Source organism: Squalius cephalus (genome assembly GCF_949319135.1).
Source record: "Squalius cephalus genome assembly, chromosome: 24".
NCBI lineage: Eukaryota > Metazoa > Chordata > Actinopteri > Cypriniformes > Leuciscidae > Squalius > Squalius cephalus.
The window spans coordinates 3,797,540-3,813,490 of NC_137145.1; the positions used below are offsets into that span (position 1 = coordinate 3,797,540).

At 36.8% G+C, this 15,951-nt stretch overlaps 1 protein-coding gene across 3 annotated transcripts in view; it reads left to right on the plus strand.

Annotated features, from left to right (window-relative positions):
* The window catches only part of ash2l (ash2 like, histone lysine methyltransferase complex subunit), a 19,393-nt gene extending 4,062 nt beyond the window's left edge, over positions 1–15,331 (plus strand). Inside the window, exons 2-18 of one of the 3 annotated variants that reach the window (XM_079861191.1) lie at positions 352–528; positions 1,044–1,110; positions 1,968–2,113; positions 2,195–2,283; positions 3,537–3,631; positions 3,724–3,819; positions 3,928–4,023; positions 4,995–5,070; positions 5,150–5,185; positions 7,232–7,334; positions 8,275–8,492; positions 9,978–10,145; positions 11,106–11,299; positions 11,480–11,572; positions 11,657–11,755; positions 13,394–13,453; positions 15,174–15,331. In XM_079861191.1, the coding sequence (XP_079717317.1) occupies positions 482–528; positions 1,044–1,110; positions 1,968–2,113; positions 2,195–2,283; positions 3,537–3,631; positions 3,724–3,819; positions 3,928–4,023; positions 4,995–5,070; positions 5,150–5,185; positions 7,232–7,334; positions 8,275–8,492; positions 9,978–10,145; positions 11,106–11,299; positions 11,480–11,572; positions 11,657–11,755; positions 13,394–13,453; positions 15,174–15,281 (1,791 nt within the window). In that variant the 5' untranslated portion in view covers positions 352–481 and the 3' untranslated portion in view covers positions 15,282–15,331. Of the gene's footprint in view, positions 1–351; positions 529–1,043; positions 1,111–1,967; positions 2,114–2,194; positions 2,284–3,536; positions 3,632–3,723; positions 3,820–3,927; positions 4,024–4,994; positions 5,071–5,149; positions 5,186–7,231; positions 7,335–8,274; positions 8,493–9,977; positions 10,146–11,105; positions 11,300–11,479; positions 11,573–11,656; positions 11,756–13,393; positions 13,454–15,173 lie in introns of those variants that run through there. The other 2 variants (XM_079861192.1, XM_079861193.1) reach the window with 2 other exon arrangements.
* The last annotated feature ends 620 nt before the right edge of the window (positions 15,332–15,951 follow it).

Consider the following 15,951-nt stretch of genomic DNA (forward strand, 5'->3'; position numbering starts at 1 on the left):
GCATGTTTTAGAATGTTGCTTATATGATTTAACACTTTGCTAAGATGACATAGCATTTTGCTAGCATGAATTAGCAGGTTTTAACCTATTTTTTTACTATGGTTTTACTATTTTTTTCTATGGTTTTAACACATTGCTAACATGAATCATGTTGTTAATGTTTAAAATGTGTGTTTAGAATAATTAAAAATCTTTACAATACAAAACAGAAATAAATAAATAACTTTGAAGGACAAAAAACACATGGTTAAAAAGATAAACAGTCTTTTTAAAAGATAGAATATAGCTATACTATACGATACTATACTAATACTAATACTAATACTAATACTATACTACTGATTTCCACAGTTCCACAGTAATTCAACAGTTGTCAGACAGGTGTCGGTGTGCGCGAGACCACAGGGTGGATCACGGACAGTATGGCAGCGATGAAGCCGCTGTGTTATCGCGAGATTTGAATCTGGTCGTCATTTGAAAGATGGCTGCTGAGGCGCGATCTGTGACCGAGAGAGACACAGCAGACGGGTGAGAACCAATTAAAACACACTTTATTCAATGAAAACACTGATATTGTGTAATTAAACACATTAACTGATCTATAGTGCATCTCTGTAATATTAATATCGCTTTTTTAACGCATAAACACCACAACAACACTCGAGTCAAGTGTTAGAATGAATTGATGGTGTTTTGACGATGTTTCGTCTTATTTATTTGAGATGTGTCCCCTGTGATCTTCAATTTGACGTTTATATAATGAATATACTGATAGTTCTTACTGTAAATAAACATGATATTACCTTATTTACCCTAAAGGTCCTTGCCAAAACAAAATATTCGTTATTCTGACTGAGTTTCATCCTCTGTTGTGATTTGCATGCTGTCATTCATTAGAGCTGTATGGTTATGACCCCCTTAAAGAATAAGTTACTGATCAGTTCTGGCAGATTTTATATCTCATAACTCCTACATGTGTGTGTGTGTGTGTGTGTGTGTGTGTGTGTGTGTGTGTGTGTGTGTGTGTGTGTGTGTGTTTGCAGCGATTCTTCATTTGGAGATCTGAACACAAACATGGAGACTGAGTCTTCCAGTGGAAAAGATACAATGGTATTGTGTTTGACCCATGAGGAATTGTACTTTATGCATTTAACACGCATTACTTCTCTTATTGTGAATAATTTTCGCTATTTCACTCATTGTTTATCTTCTTGACTGCTATTTCTGTATTTATATACTATTATAGTATTTATTAATATTTTGAATTAGCCTTTATTTTTTATATTTTTAGTTTTCATTTAAACTTTAGTTTCAGCAATTGTTTATTTGCTTTAGTCATTTTTATTATATATATATATATATATATATATATATATATATATATATATATATATAATTTCAGTTAGGCTAGTTAAAATGTTGTTGTTTTTTATTTAAAGTTTTTCCATCTAATAATATATTTTATTTCAGCTTTATTTCAATTACTGATTTTTTTATAAATAATTTTCGTTTTATTTAACAATAACACCACTTCTTCTTAATTCTTTTATTGAAATCAATTCCCCATGGATAATTAAGTATAACATTTTGTATATAAAAGTCGTAATACCTCATTGAATATTCTGTGTCACTCGGAAATGTCAATTCACCTTCATTTATATCGCGCTTTATACAATACAGATTGTTTTAAATTAGATTTATTGTAATAAAAAGAAAAATGCAAACAGAATTCAATTCAGTTCTGCTTTAAAGCAGCTCTAAAAAGACAATAGTGTCATTATTCAGCTGAAATCAGTTCAGTGTTGATTCATTTTGGCTCAATAACTGTGTAAAGTACATCAGTTTTGAAATGAGTTCAGTTCAGCTATAACCATTACAGAAGTCAAATGGCTAAAGAATGCTGTTTCATGGTGACTTACAAGCAGGTTTTCAGTACAACTTAAGATTGTGTGTGTTTGGGTCCTCAGGACACGGCCGGGGACAGTTCTGAGGCGGCGGACACACAGACGGGCTCTGGAGACGATGAGAGCGGCCGTCAGCTGGGGGAAGTGGAGCTGCAGTGTGCGCTTTGCATGAAGTGGTTTACAGCAGACACGTTCAGCATTGACACGGCGTGCGTTGCTCTCTTATGATCTGAGATGGACGGGTGTCCCACATGCATGCACTTACGCTGTCTGTTTTCTCATTCCTGCAGAACTTGCCTGCCGTTCATGACCAATTATGTGTTTCACTGCAACGTGTGTCACCACAGTGGGAACACATACTTTTTGAGGAAACAAGCAAGTGAGTGGATCTGTTTGATTTGTTGAATTAGTGATCACTGTTGCATTCTGCTGTTTGAATCGTTTCTAGGGATGCACGGATCAGGATCTTTCATGGCCGAATCCAGTTTTTTTTACTGGAAAATGGGCCGATTCTGATACCGGTTGCTGATTTTTTTTCTTTCAGATTTATTTGCTCTATTACAAGCCAAACTTAAACAAAAAATCTCTGTAGCCATTTGAAATGAGAGGCAACTACTGCGTTTTAATCACAATCCAAACAAAGATTCTACACACATGTAGTATGAGCAGTTGTTTTTGATTTAAATGAAATCGTATAATTTCAAGATTTAACGTATAAACAGAGTGGTCTGACTCTAGATTTGAGAAATTATTCTACATAAAACATACTTGCATAAAACAAAAACAGCAGACTGACTATATATGTGTGTGTGTGTGTGTGTGTATATATATATATATATATATATATATATATATATATATATATATATATATGAAGAGTGCCATCTGAAACTTTCTTCTAGAATGATCATTTTTATCAAGCTTGTGTATTTAAGTTCAATAATTTCACTTAAATGGCATGCAAATTACCTATTAATTGTCATTTAAGTGAAATTACTGAACTTAAATATACAAGCTTGATAAAAATTATCATTCTAGAAGAAAATTTCAGATGGCACTTAGAGGCTTTTGCATCTTCATATATATGAATATATGAATATATATATATATATATATAATATATAAATTTCTTGGTTTTTGCTGTACACTAAGCAGCACTACGCTTATAAACACTACATTATATGGAGGAAATAGAAAATGCCATCGAAACTATTCTGAAGACAGTCAGTTCCCTTCAGAGACACATTCATATAAACCCTCACCCCAATTCAATATTTATATTTTTCTTCCTCTATTTCGAGCGTCGCGAACAGTCTTCTGATGTGCCTGTGCTCTCCTTTCCTCTCTGTGTCCCATCTCTGTGTAAACAATACTGTAAACAGGACGTTAACACAGGCCAGTGTACAATATTACTTTGTAATATTTCCACACAAATGACATTTTGGCAAATAATTGCAATGCAGTTTGTGTCCAAGTCCAGAACAGAGAGATCGGACACAAAAAAAAAAAGATGTCTGGTTGACCGGTGCATCTCTAATTGTTACATAGTGTGCAGTGAAGCACATCAGTATTACATTCTGAACATGTTTTTTTCCCCATCTTTTTAATTGTGGAATGGTTTTATATCCACAGATCTGAAGGAGATGTGTCTCACTGCTTTGGCAAATCTGACATGGAGGTCCAGAACTCAAGAGGAGCATCCCAAAACAATGTTCTCTAAAGATAAGGTACACTTTCAGATGAAGCTGACTGATTGTAGTGCCATGTATTGTAGTTTTCATATTGTGGTTTCAGCTGTGTTGTTTGGTTTCTCGTAAAGGACATCATTCCTTTCATTGACAAATACTGGGAGTGTATGACGACCCGTCAGAGGCCTGGCAAACTGACATGGCCAAATAATATTGTCAAGACTATGGTGAGTAATTGAGATGTTTGAGAGATTCTCTTGATTCTTAATTTGTTGTATGTCTGTAATGTGGATTATAGAGTTTTATAAAGGTTGACTTGTGTTGTTTGGACTCAGATTAAAGAGCGTGATGTTTTCCTGGTGAAAGAACATCCCGACCCCGGCAGCAAAGACCCTGAAGAGGACTATCCCAAATTTGGTTTGCTTGATCAGGTGCGACTCTTTTTAAAGTGTTTTCTTACTGTATAGACAGATTGGTTATTAAACTTATTATAAGTGTTGCTACGCAGTTCAGAAAAGTATGGAATTTGATTTGAGTAATTTCTAGGTCTGAATAACTATGGGGAAAAAGGAAAACCGAATATGGAAAATATTTGTTTCACAACTTTTGCCGCCATTCAGTTTTCTAAAATATAAAATTAGGAATTTCTCAAAAATAAACGTATCATTCAATAGCAAAAGTTTAGCAATCGTTGAATACAACTGAATGAATTCAAAGCAAAGGTTTTCATTACGCAAATCTGTTTGTCTTTAACATAAGCAAGTCTCTTTTGAACTTTACTAAATGAATGCGCATGTGCCACTCAAACCAGAAACCGATAAAGGGGCAAACGATCATCTAAATCAGACTGTACTTTGCTGTTTGGTGATCTTGCAACATCAAACCACATTTACATGATCAAACCGATGCGTCAGAGGTTAATTTAAGCAATTAATAAAGCGTTTTAGGTTCTTCATCATTTAAGTGCATGTTATCACTTTACACACACAAAAAAATAATGCTGTATGAACCATTTATGTTAAATATGGTCTGTAATTGTACAGGTAGGTTTGAAAAATAGAATTTTACATCTATTTTAGACAGACGTAAAAACTTAATTTAACTTAAAAACTTAAAAGTTTTTTTATTTGTCAAATTTGAATTCAACACATCAATATACATAACAAAAATAGTACATTTTATCTCTGAAACAGATGGCTACTAAGAAATTGTAGACCAGTGTTATAAATGAAGGGGATGCATTGCATTGCATTGTGGGATACAGTATTTGGGGGGGCAAAAAAAACGTATTTCATACAGAATGCATATTGTATACTAACATACCCAGTTTGCCGTTTTACTAATCTTAAAACTACTTTAATAATTTGAGTTTGTTATTTGTTCTGTATTTGGTTTTATTCAGGATCTGGGCAATATTGGGCCGTCGTATGACAACCAGAAGCAGGTGACAACCATCACAGGCGCTGGAGGGTTGAACGGTAAGACCGAATGCTCTAAGCTCTAGAAATTGTTAAAGTTGCATATTTAATTCTGAATGCTGAGGGAGTTCCTTTAAAGCTGTGCGTTGTATTCCAGGTGGATCAAGTTTTTCAGGTGAATATGGATCGTTTTTGGTGTGGCTTTTGAAATCGGAGGCTGGTGTTTGGTTTGGTGCTCCTGTAACTTCCCCTCGCTTTGCATTGATCTTTTCCCTCTTGATTGACTTGCTTGCTCCTTTTGGCCACGTCTCCTCAATCTGCAGCCTGATGTCGGCACTATTCATGTTTCTGTGTGCTTGTGCCCCCTCTCTTCCCTGTTAGACAACGAAAATCTAACCGTCATGTCTTTTGGCACATATCAATGGACTGTCACTGAAACATATTGCTTTCACACTTTATCGTTGTGTTTGTCAAACGCTGACCATTAGATTGAACTCAATCCCTGATCAACACTCAGCTGGGCTGCTCTGTTTGTAAACTGCTGCAAGCATTTAGGTTTGGGCTTTAAAGGTGCTGTATGTAAGAGTTTCACTGTACTAAAGCATAAAAATACCATATGTTTGCAGATATTTCTGTTTTAGAGTTCACATACTGGTTTCTCTGGAAAACACTTCCACAGCCAGTTATTTTACTTTGAAATGTCCGTTCCGTGTTGGAATGTCTGTTTTGGTTTTGGTCTGTGGGAAACCGCACGTCGCCAATTTACCCAATAGTATTTCGCCACCACAGGTTGCCAGTTGGTGGAAAACAGAGCATATTGCAGCTAGGGCTGGGCGATATGGGCAAAAAAAAAATCACGATAATTTTTTTTATATCAGTCGATATCGATAATTATCACGATAAAAGTCAAATCTTTATTTCTTTCCAGTTTAAAGGCAGATTTTTGCACCTAAGTGAAAGTTGTAGAAACCAGAGCGTTAATTGTGGTTTTAAACTACTCTTTATTGTCAGAACATATCAGGACAAACTCTTGCCAAACAGGAGAACATTTCACAAATCTGAGGTAGAACATTCAAACATTTGTCATTTTTCCTTAACAAAATAAATATCTTTATTGGACAATTAATTTCTTAGTTTCTGCATGTGCTAATTTTTATTTGGTAAAATGTAATATTCTGACTGTTTGAGTTTTATTAAACTTAACCATTGGTCATCCAGTATCATGCATTTAGATCATGATAACCTCACTATCATGGCGAAATGTAACGTTATGGGTTTCTATGGTATTTGTATGAAAAACAGTAGCCTAAATACATTATTAAATACTGTAATTATATTCCATCAGTCCTTTAATACATCGTCTACATTAATAATATAATACAATTCAATATGTATATCCCACATTTCATGGTGCAGTTAATATTACTAGGCTAACGTTACAGTAAATCCCTGGTAAATGATGGGAATTTGTAGACGGAAAAGCCTTCTGCGCACAGTGTTTCTCCTGTTTGTCAGCGCTGTTTCATCTGCCTTTAAACTGGTTTAAATCGCTGAATTCAAGCGCTTCTCACTGGATCTCGTGACGAGAGCAATCAGAGTAAACGCCTCGGCTCTGGTGAGCTCGCTCTGCGCTGCCGTTTGGACTTTGAGCCGAGCGGATAAATGGTCCGTGTGGCGCGCGGTTCAAATGAGTTTCTTTCCGCTTTTGGCGCATAAACATTATCGAACATTTATCGAACTCTTGATATCGTTTTATCGAGAAAAATTATATCGCGATAATTATCGTTATCGTTTTATCTCCCAGCCCAAATTGCAGTCATGGAAGCCAGTGAACAAACTGGGTCAGGGATCCGACCTAAAAAGCCTCCGCACCCATCTAAAAATCTCTATGAACTGGAGCATATTAAAACGCGATATCAACTTATCATAAATCAACTCAGCAATTTACGTAAGTCTGCTCGCCTTCCATTGTCAGTTGCGCTCGTTCCTGTTGCGTGTCCCCAATCTGGCAACCCGCGTGAGCGTCGATTCTGAGCAGGAGGGGGCGGGGGAAACAACTCTCTCCAATATTTTGAATTTGGACCCATTTCAACCGCTAGCTGTCAATCTCACATACTGCACCTTTAAGTTAGCTTTGGATGATCAGAGCATGTGAATCAGGCTGAGGTTGATTCTGCATCATCAGTTTTTGAATCGAGACTCTGGTATGGATCTGTCACAGGTGGGCTTCCTCCAGCGGCCACAGGAAAAGGCAGAGGAGCCAAACGCAAACAACAGCAGCAACAAGATGGAGCCGCAGCTGGAACGGCCAAGAGAACCCGCAGGTACGACAAGAAGCACATCTTAAAGGATTAGTTCACTTCAGAATTAAAATTTCCTGATAATTTACTCACCCCAATGTCGAAAAGAGTCGAAAAGAAATTAAGGTTGAGGAAAAAATTCCAGGATTTTTCTCCATATAGAGGACTTCAACGTGTTGAAGGTCCAAATTGCAGTTTTAATGCAGCTTCAAAGGCTCTTCACAATCCCAAACGAGGAATAAGTGTCTTATCTAGCCCCAAAGCATTGCTCATTTTCTAAAAAAAATAAACATTTATGTACTTTTTAACCACAAATGCTTGTCTTGCACGTCCACGACTTCACGCATTACGTAATCATGCTGGAAAGGTCATGCGGAAACACTCATTTTCTCCTCCAACTTCAGAATCGTCCGACATCGTTGGTTTACCTTTTATTTATATATTTTTTTCATGTAAATGGCATTTGACTTTAGTCTTTGCATGTTCGCTTTGTAAACACTAGGTTGGTTCTTCCGCCTACGTCACGCTTGACCTTTCAACGTGATTACGTAATGTGTGGCGCATCACAGCTGGTGCAAGATGAGCATTTGTGGTTAAAAAGTATATAAAAAATTTTTTTTTTTAGAAAATGGCCGATGGTTTGGCTAGATAAGGCTCTTATTCTTCAGCTGGGATCATGTAGAGCTCTTTGAAGCTGCACTGAAACTGCAATTTGGACCTTCAACCCATTGATAACCGTTGAAGTCCACTATATGGAGAAAAATCCTGGAATTTTTCCCTCAAAAACCTTAATTTCTTTTTCGACTGAAGAAAGACATGAACATCTTGGATGACATGGGGGTGAGTAAATTATCAGGAAATTTTAATTCTGAAGTGAACTAATCCTTTAAAGTCAACATCTCAACATCTGTTTTGTAAATGCAAAAAAATCCTGATCGGAGCAAAACATTACTCTTTGTTTTAGTGACCCGCTGTTCTCAGCGCAGCGCCTGCCACCTCATGGTTACCCTCTTGAGCACCCCTTCAACAAGGACGGGTATCGCTACATCCTAGCCGAGCCGGATCCTCACGCTCCTGACCCGGAGAAACTTGAGCTGGACTGCTGGGCCGGGAAGCCCATCCCTGGAGACCTGTACCGCGCGTGTCTGTATGAGCGAGTGCTGCTGGCGCTGCACGACAGAGGTACATGTGACATCCAGGGCTGCGTTTCCCAAAAGCATCGTTATGCTGGGTACACACCAAAAGATAATCGGGCTGATTTTGGGCCGATTTCCCCCATTCCGACAATCCTAGCTATGTCCGGATTATCTTGATGGTTCTACAGATTATCTTATCAGATTTCCCCTTGGTGTGAGGTGTGTTAAGAGTGTCCGAACCTGCTCGGAAGAACGTCGGAGCCGCCCTGATCGTGAATCGTAAATATTCAAGACAATAAAGAATGAATATGTTTCTGTATAAAAGGTTATATATAATGGTGGGTACAATGTTTTTTTTCACGTGTATTTTCTGTGAAAATCATTCCAAACATAATCATCGCAATTTCTTCCTGCATATCATCCGCCATGCTTATTCTGAAGTCTCGCGAAAACGCGAAGTCTTTAAGCAAAACACTTAAATCTAGGATTTTTTGTCCTCATGTTTGTGGTCTATCACATTTTGAAAATATTATAAGATGTAAAAAGTCTTTTGGTGTGTACCCAGAATTAGCCAACTATGTTTGCAAGGTCTGTCATTATCACCATAATTCCCCGAGTCGGTGTTTCCCGAAACCATCGTTCCAACGAACATTCGCAAACAGCATCGCAAACTTGTGTGTTTGGAGTGACAGCTCTCCTGTGGTTAGAAGCCGCGTTCGGTAACACTTTATAATAACGTTCAGTTGTAAGCCATTTATAAGTGGTTAGTTAATGATGAACTAATCATTTACAAAACATGAATATGCGTTGCATAAATGTTTAATACATTTAAACACAGTGGTTAAAGACTCCATGTGTTTCAGAGAAGATTTAAAGCACCATTTTTAAAGAGTGTGTGCGAACGTGCTCTACTATGTAAGAACGAGCCAATGATTGAATCTGGAAATAAAGCAAAGAAAAATTAGAAATAGTCCTCAGATGCCATGTCTGTAATTTATATCAAAACATTAGCGTTAATTCGATCTCAAACAGAACTACTAAAAGTAGTTATCACTCCACCACGTGTGTGACATCATAAACCAACATGGTTGACGACCACTTTGCGACAATATGGTTTCGGGAAACAGTCGAGACTAGCTAGTTGATTTCTTCATCTACCCCCGGTTTCACAGATAAGGCTTAAACTAGTCCCAGACTAAAATGCATGTTTTAACTGAAAGCAACTTGCACTGAGATATCTTAAATTAAGTCAGATAGAGACTTGAGATATTTTGTCTCAAGATGCACACCAGTAATGTTTTTTTTTTTCTTTTCAAAGGCAAGTTTATAAAAGCTAGGCTACTAACATGTCCTAATTGAACGAAGGCCTAATCTTGGCTTAGTCTAAGCCCTGTCTGTGAAACCAGGCCCTAAATCATTACTGTAGCAGTGAAGCAGTGAGTTACGTCGTTGTACGGGAAACACACGCCAGAACAGCCAATCAAAATAAAGCTTGTGCCATGGTGGTTAACTATCTTTTTGACTGTTTCAGCTCCACAGCTAAAGATTTCAGATGACCGCTTGACGGTGACCGGAGAGAAGGGCTACTCGATGGTCCGAGCGTCTCACGGGGTCAGAAAGGGCTCGTGGTATTTTGAGGTCACTGTGGACGAGATGCCTCCGGACACTGCGGCTCGGCTGGGCTGGTCGCAGCCTTTAGGTCTGTCCTGTAATCTGAAATGTGCTGCGATTAAACGCAAGCATGCAAAACGTCCAAAATATATTTAGATTTGTGCTGAATGTGAGAGTTACACTACTGTTCAAAAGTTTGGAATAATTTATTTGATCGAAAACACAGTAAAAAACGTAATATTGTGAAATCTTATTACAATTCAGCTTATTTTTATTAGCTGGGTAAAAAGTCAGTTTCACTGGAAATTATTATTGTCTTTACAACAGTTTAAACTACATACATACATGCATACATACATACATACATACATGCATGCATACGTACGTATGCATGTATGAATACATTTATTTATTCATAAATAAATAAATAAACAAATAAATATAATTTACTTATATATATATTTATATTTTATTTAAAAAAAAAATATATATAAATGTATATAAATATATATAAATAAATTATATTTATTTACCTATAAATAAATAAATATATATAAATAAATATAATTTATATATATTTATTTATCTATTTATAAATATTATATATATATACAAAAAAACTGTAATATTGTGAAATCTTATTACAATTCAAAATAATATATTGAATATATAGTAAAATGTCATTTATTCCTGTGATCAAAGCTGAATTTTCAGCATCATTACTCCAGTCTTCAGTGTCACATGATCCTTCAGAAATCATTCTAATATGATGATTTGCTAATATGATTCAGATTTGCATTAAATAAATGTAAGCTCTTTATAAAGTTGTTGTTTTTTTTAAATAATAAATGTACTTATTTTTCATTTCACTTCTGTACCATTAAATTTAAATAATTTGTTGTGGAGTTAAGGGGAATTATTTTAGATGTGATTTACCTGTGTGTGTTGTTTTTTCTCTCTCAACAATGCAAGTTTGACTTGGTGTAACTTATATGGCAATATACTCCTCTGTGTATTTACAGTGTTCATCATATGTCTTTTATCCCAGGAAACCTTCAAGCTCCTCTGGGTTATGATAAGTTCAGCTACTCGTGGCGCAGTAAGAAAGGAACACGCTTCCATCAGTCCATCGGAAAGCATTACTCTGACAGCTATGGGCAGGGCGACATCTTGGGCTTTTTCATCCAGCTTCCAGACGAGACCGAAACCGCCAAGGCTCTGCCTGACACGTACAAGGACAAGGTATGAACACACTCAATAGTTTGTTCTTTTACTTCTTTTTTCAAAAACATTCTGGTATGATTTTTACTTTTAGTTCATGTCATTGGCTTGGAGGTCATCTGTGTGTTAGCGCTCTCCTGAAGGATAAAATGAATTCTCTAATGTCATCTTAAGTGATAATATTGTTGATCCTCCTCAAAGGCGCTGATCAAATTCAAAAGCTACTTGTACTTTGAAGAGAAAGATTACGTGGACAAGGCCGAGAAGAATTTAAAACCCACCAGTATCAGCCGAGTGAGTCTTTCATTGCATTGCATTGATGCATTCAAAATATTGCATTGCATCATCACTGATGTCTCATCATGTTTTTGTTTTTAGATGATATTTTTCAAGAACGGAGCGAATCAAGGTGTGGCCTATGAGAATCTGTTTGAGGGGATGTACTACCCCGCCATATCCCTCTACAAGAGCTGCACGGTATGGCCATTTTCAACTAAAAATGTAAAACTTTTATGCTTTTTGGTCTTTTGTTTACACTACAATGGCGTTTTGGGGGCCTGAAAATGCAAGTTTTTGAAAACGATAAAGATTTCGTCTCCGCCTACAAAAACGTCTTACGTTTTATATGACGTCATGCGTATTACGTGTTCAGTCTATAGGCATACGCGAGTACTTGATAACCAAAACGACATTGGACTACAGACTACAGGACTGTTTGTGCTGCTCAAGACACTGAATTTATTAACTCTTCTCCAGCAAAGTGTAGATTTACTACATCAATACCACTACTACAACCAGCAGAGACGCATCATTTATCTTTATCGTGATTGTTTGTAGAAAAATGCTTATGTGCACAGGTGTGTATTATTTCTTACATCGCCAGCTACTGGCCTGGCATACATAATACAGCGTTTTCAGTCGTTTTCGCAGGTCCGGGTGAACGAGGATCGTTTTGACAACTTAGTCTTGTTGTCTTCCAAAAGTACCCTAATAAAGTCAGATTTTCCCTTTTGTGGGAGTGAATCAAGACAAAAAAATAGATTTAAACAGATTTTCTTTGTTAATATGCAGCAGGAAAGAAGCTCTTTGACTTACTTTATGCATCTTATAACTTTCATCGTATTGTGGATCTTGCTTTTGATTATGCGCAACCACAAGTTTGGGGTCGAAAAGATTTTAATTGTTTTTGAAAGTCTCTTCTGCTCTCAAAGGCTGCATTTATTTGATACAAAATACAGTAAAAACTGGAATATGGAAATATTACACATCTATGAGGCATACTTATTCAGTCGCGTCTTGTTTCTGTTTATTTGGTAGTTACAGGACATATTTACGTCACATTTAGAAAATGATAATTTCTACAAATATGCCACCCAAAGTACGACCTGATGAGCTTTAGCACTCTCTCCCAGTTGGCTATAGTTATATTTCCAGTCAGAGAAACAGAGGAAGCTCCCGGGAAAAAAAAGGCCCGACAGTGGAAACGCAGCTAATGTGAAGTTTCCTCCAGTCCGGCTGAGCTAGATATCTTTTTTTTTTTTTTTTTTTCAAGTATTTTTATTAGAATTTTACATTTTACAAAAAAGCAAAAGAAAACAAAATATATTTAGAAAATGTATACAACTGAATGAATGATAATATCAACAGAAATAAGAATATAAATAACTATTAATATCATCCACCATTAATAACAATAATATAAAAAGGGGGGGGGGGGGAGGAAAAATTAAAAAAGGATAAATTAAAAACTAAGAACAATCAGGGCGTATGCAGTGTCAGTAATGAAGCACAAGCAAAAATAGCATACAGACAGCATACAATGCTCTACATTACTGGTCAGAGTCAGTGTTAAACTAGGTAAGATGATCCAGAAATGGTTGCCATATACTGTAAAATTTCTCAAGGTTACCCATAATTCCATACCGCACTCTCTCCTAAGCTAGATATCTTTGACCCCCTGCTTTAAAGTGTGTATCATTAGTTACTCTGTATATACTCTAGATGGTGCCGTATGAATGATGTGGAGATGATGCAATTGAAAGGAGCGTGTCGCACATCTATGAACCAAAACCAATGAGCCCATATACAATTGTTAATGCGGTTTCCTCTCTCCAGGTGTCTGTTAATTTCGGACCACACTTTAAATACCCACCAAAAGACATCACATTTCAGCCAGTAAGTATGAAATCGCACTTGAATACTTCTCCTATTAGCACTGATTGATATATTCCTATGGGTAATTGCCAAAATAAAGGCATATTTCTATGATATTTTGTTAACAGCCCATTAAATATTTGCAATACCAAAATGATGGTTCGTTTTAAACTGAGACTGATTCATTGTATGATTGAAAGCAGGTGGACTTCGCACTACACCTTATTATTAACGGCTTTGGCCCTAATTCTAGCGAAGACATTAATACTGCGGATGACGTAGCATTAATCATAGAATGACATTCTAGGGAAGCGTGTGCTTCAGGGTTCCCACACTTCTTGAAAAAGTACTTAAATTTCAGACTTCAAGGACTGGAAAGAATGGGAAAACAAACACTGGTCCTTGAAAGTGCTTGAATTAAACAATAACTGCATTTTGTAAGAGTAGCATTGTGCTATTACAAATAATTGGCCTTTATGTGCTGACTGAGCCAGATCAAAACAGCACGACTGAATGGGGGGGGGGAACGGGAAAAACCTGATTAAAAAAGAGGCGGATTTCCTTCAGAAATCTCTCTTTACTTTGAAACAATGACTGATTGAGCATCACCCTTTATATGCCATTTCAGTGCATGTACATAAATATCAATATTTCGGTAACACTTTATTTTACAGTGTCCATGTTACATGTACTTACCATAGTAATAACAGTAAATTATGCATAATTACATGCAACTAACCCTCAACCAAATCCTAATCCTACCCTAACCCTATAGTAAGTAATTTTACTCAGTACTTAAATGTATAATATCACTGTAACAGTGACACCTTAAAGGAGAACTCCGGTCAATTTTAACATTGAGCTCATTTTTTTGTAAATTTGGAGTGCTTTCAATACAGAGAACAACTACAAAAATCGGTGTTGCCTACACCGTGTTATCCTCTTTTTAAAATGTGCACCCTGTTGACTTCAATGGGGCAAGTTTTAAACCTGCTTTTAGCCTCTTAACATCCTTGATGTGTCATTACAAGTGCACAGGTCATGTGAGTGATTCCTTCAGAGTGAACACGGTGAATCTGACTGCAGTAGATGTGAAAGAAATGGATAAAAATGATGTTATTTCAGCCAGTGCACATACCTGTATTTACATCCTGTTTTCGGTCGAAGGCCACAGTTGTCGATTGTCGAGTTCGGGCGAATGATCGTACGTACTAAACCTATGCGCGTGAACTCGACAATCGATTACGGTGGGCTTCGACCGAAAACAGGATGTAAATACAGGTATGTGCGCTGGCTGAATTAACATCATTTTTATTAATATCTTTCACATCTACTGCAGTCAGATTCACCGTGTTCACTCTGAAGGAATCACTCACATGACCTGGGCACTTGTAATGACACATCAAGGATGTTAAGAGGCTAAAAGCAGGTTTAGTACTTGCCCCATTGAAGTCAACAGGGTGCAAATTTTAAAAAGAGGATAACTCGGTGTAGGCAACACTGATTTTTGTCGTTGTTCTCTGTACTGACAGCACTCCAAATTTACAAAAAAATGAGCTCAATGTTAAAATTGACCGGAGTTCTCCTTTAAAATAAAGTGTAACCAATATTTCTTTAGCTATAATGCCCAGTATTAAATTCTGCCTTACATACAGTTAAAGTACAATGATCTGCAGTGTTTTGAACTGTTGTCTTTCACGGTTTTCATGGTGTTGATTGATGTCTTGTCGTGAATCCTCAGATGAGTGACATGGGTTGGGGTGCAGTCATTGAGCACACGCTGGCAGACATGCTGTACCACGTGGAGACGGACGTAGACGGCCGGCGGAGCCCACCGTGGGAAGGTTGAAGACCGACACTGAGAACACAGACTGACTGATATGGATGCCATATTCATAACCCATGTGTCTGAAAACTATCCCCTCATGCTTTTCATGGACCATTCAATGTCGAATATATTTGATTAAATCATCTGTTTTGTATCGGTTGTACCCGTCCCTTGTTTTTCATGCAGGATTGAGAGGGTTTTTCTCATAGAAATCAACGTGCATGTCTCATATTTCAGTTTTCTTATTATGAAATATCATAGTGCAAAGTCCAGAGTATGATGTTGATAGAAGAATCCAGTTAGATTATGATGTATTTGGGGTGGAGTGTCTTTTATGCAAGTTAACGTTTCGTTACATTTCCTCATACCTTAAATTATTCTTGGTATCAGTCATCCGATTTCATTTCCTTCATACAGCATCCTTATAGTGGTGTTTTTACCCTTAAAGCACATTAACCTGTTAAAGGCAGACGTTCAGTTGTGTGTGTCTGACCTGAGAGTGTTCTCAGAGTTTCCATTCATGGTTTTTTTTTATTTGTTAATTGGTTTGTAGTCATTCAGATAGGTGTAAAATATCTTTTTTTGTAAACCATGTTTTATACACAAACTTGTTTTAATAAAGTTACTCTAAAGACTTTAACCATTTCTGTTTTCATACATGAATGTTTTGTGATATTTCTACACTGAAATT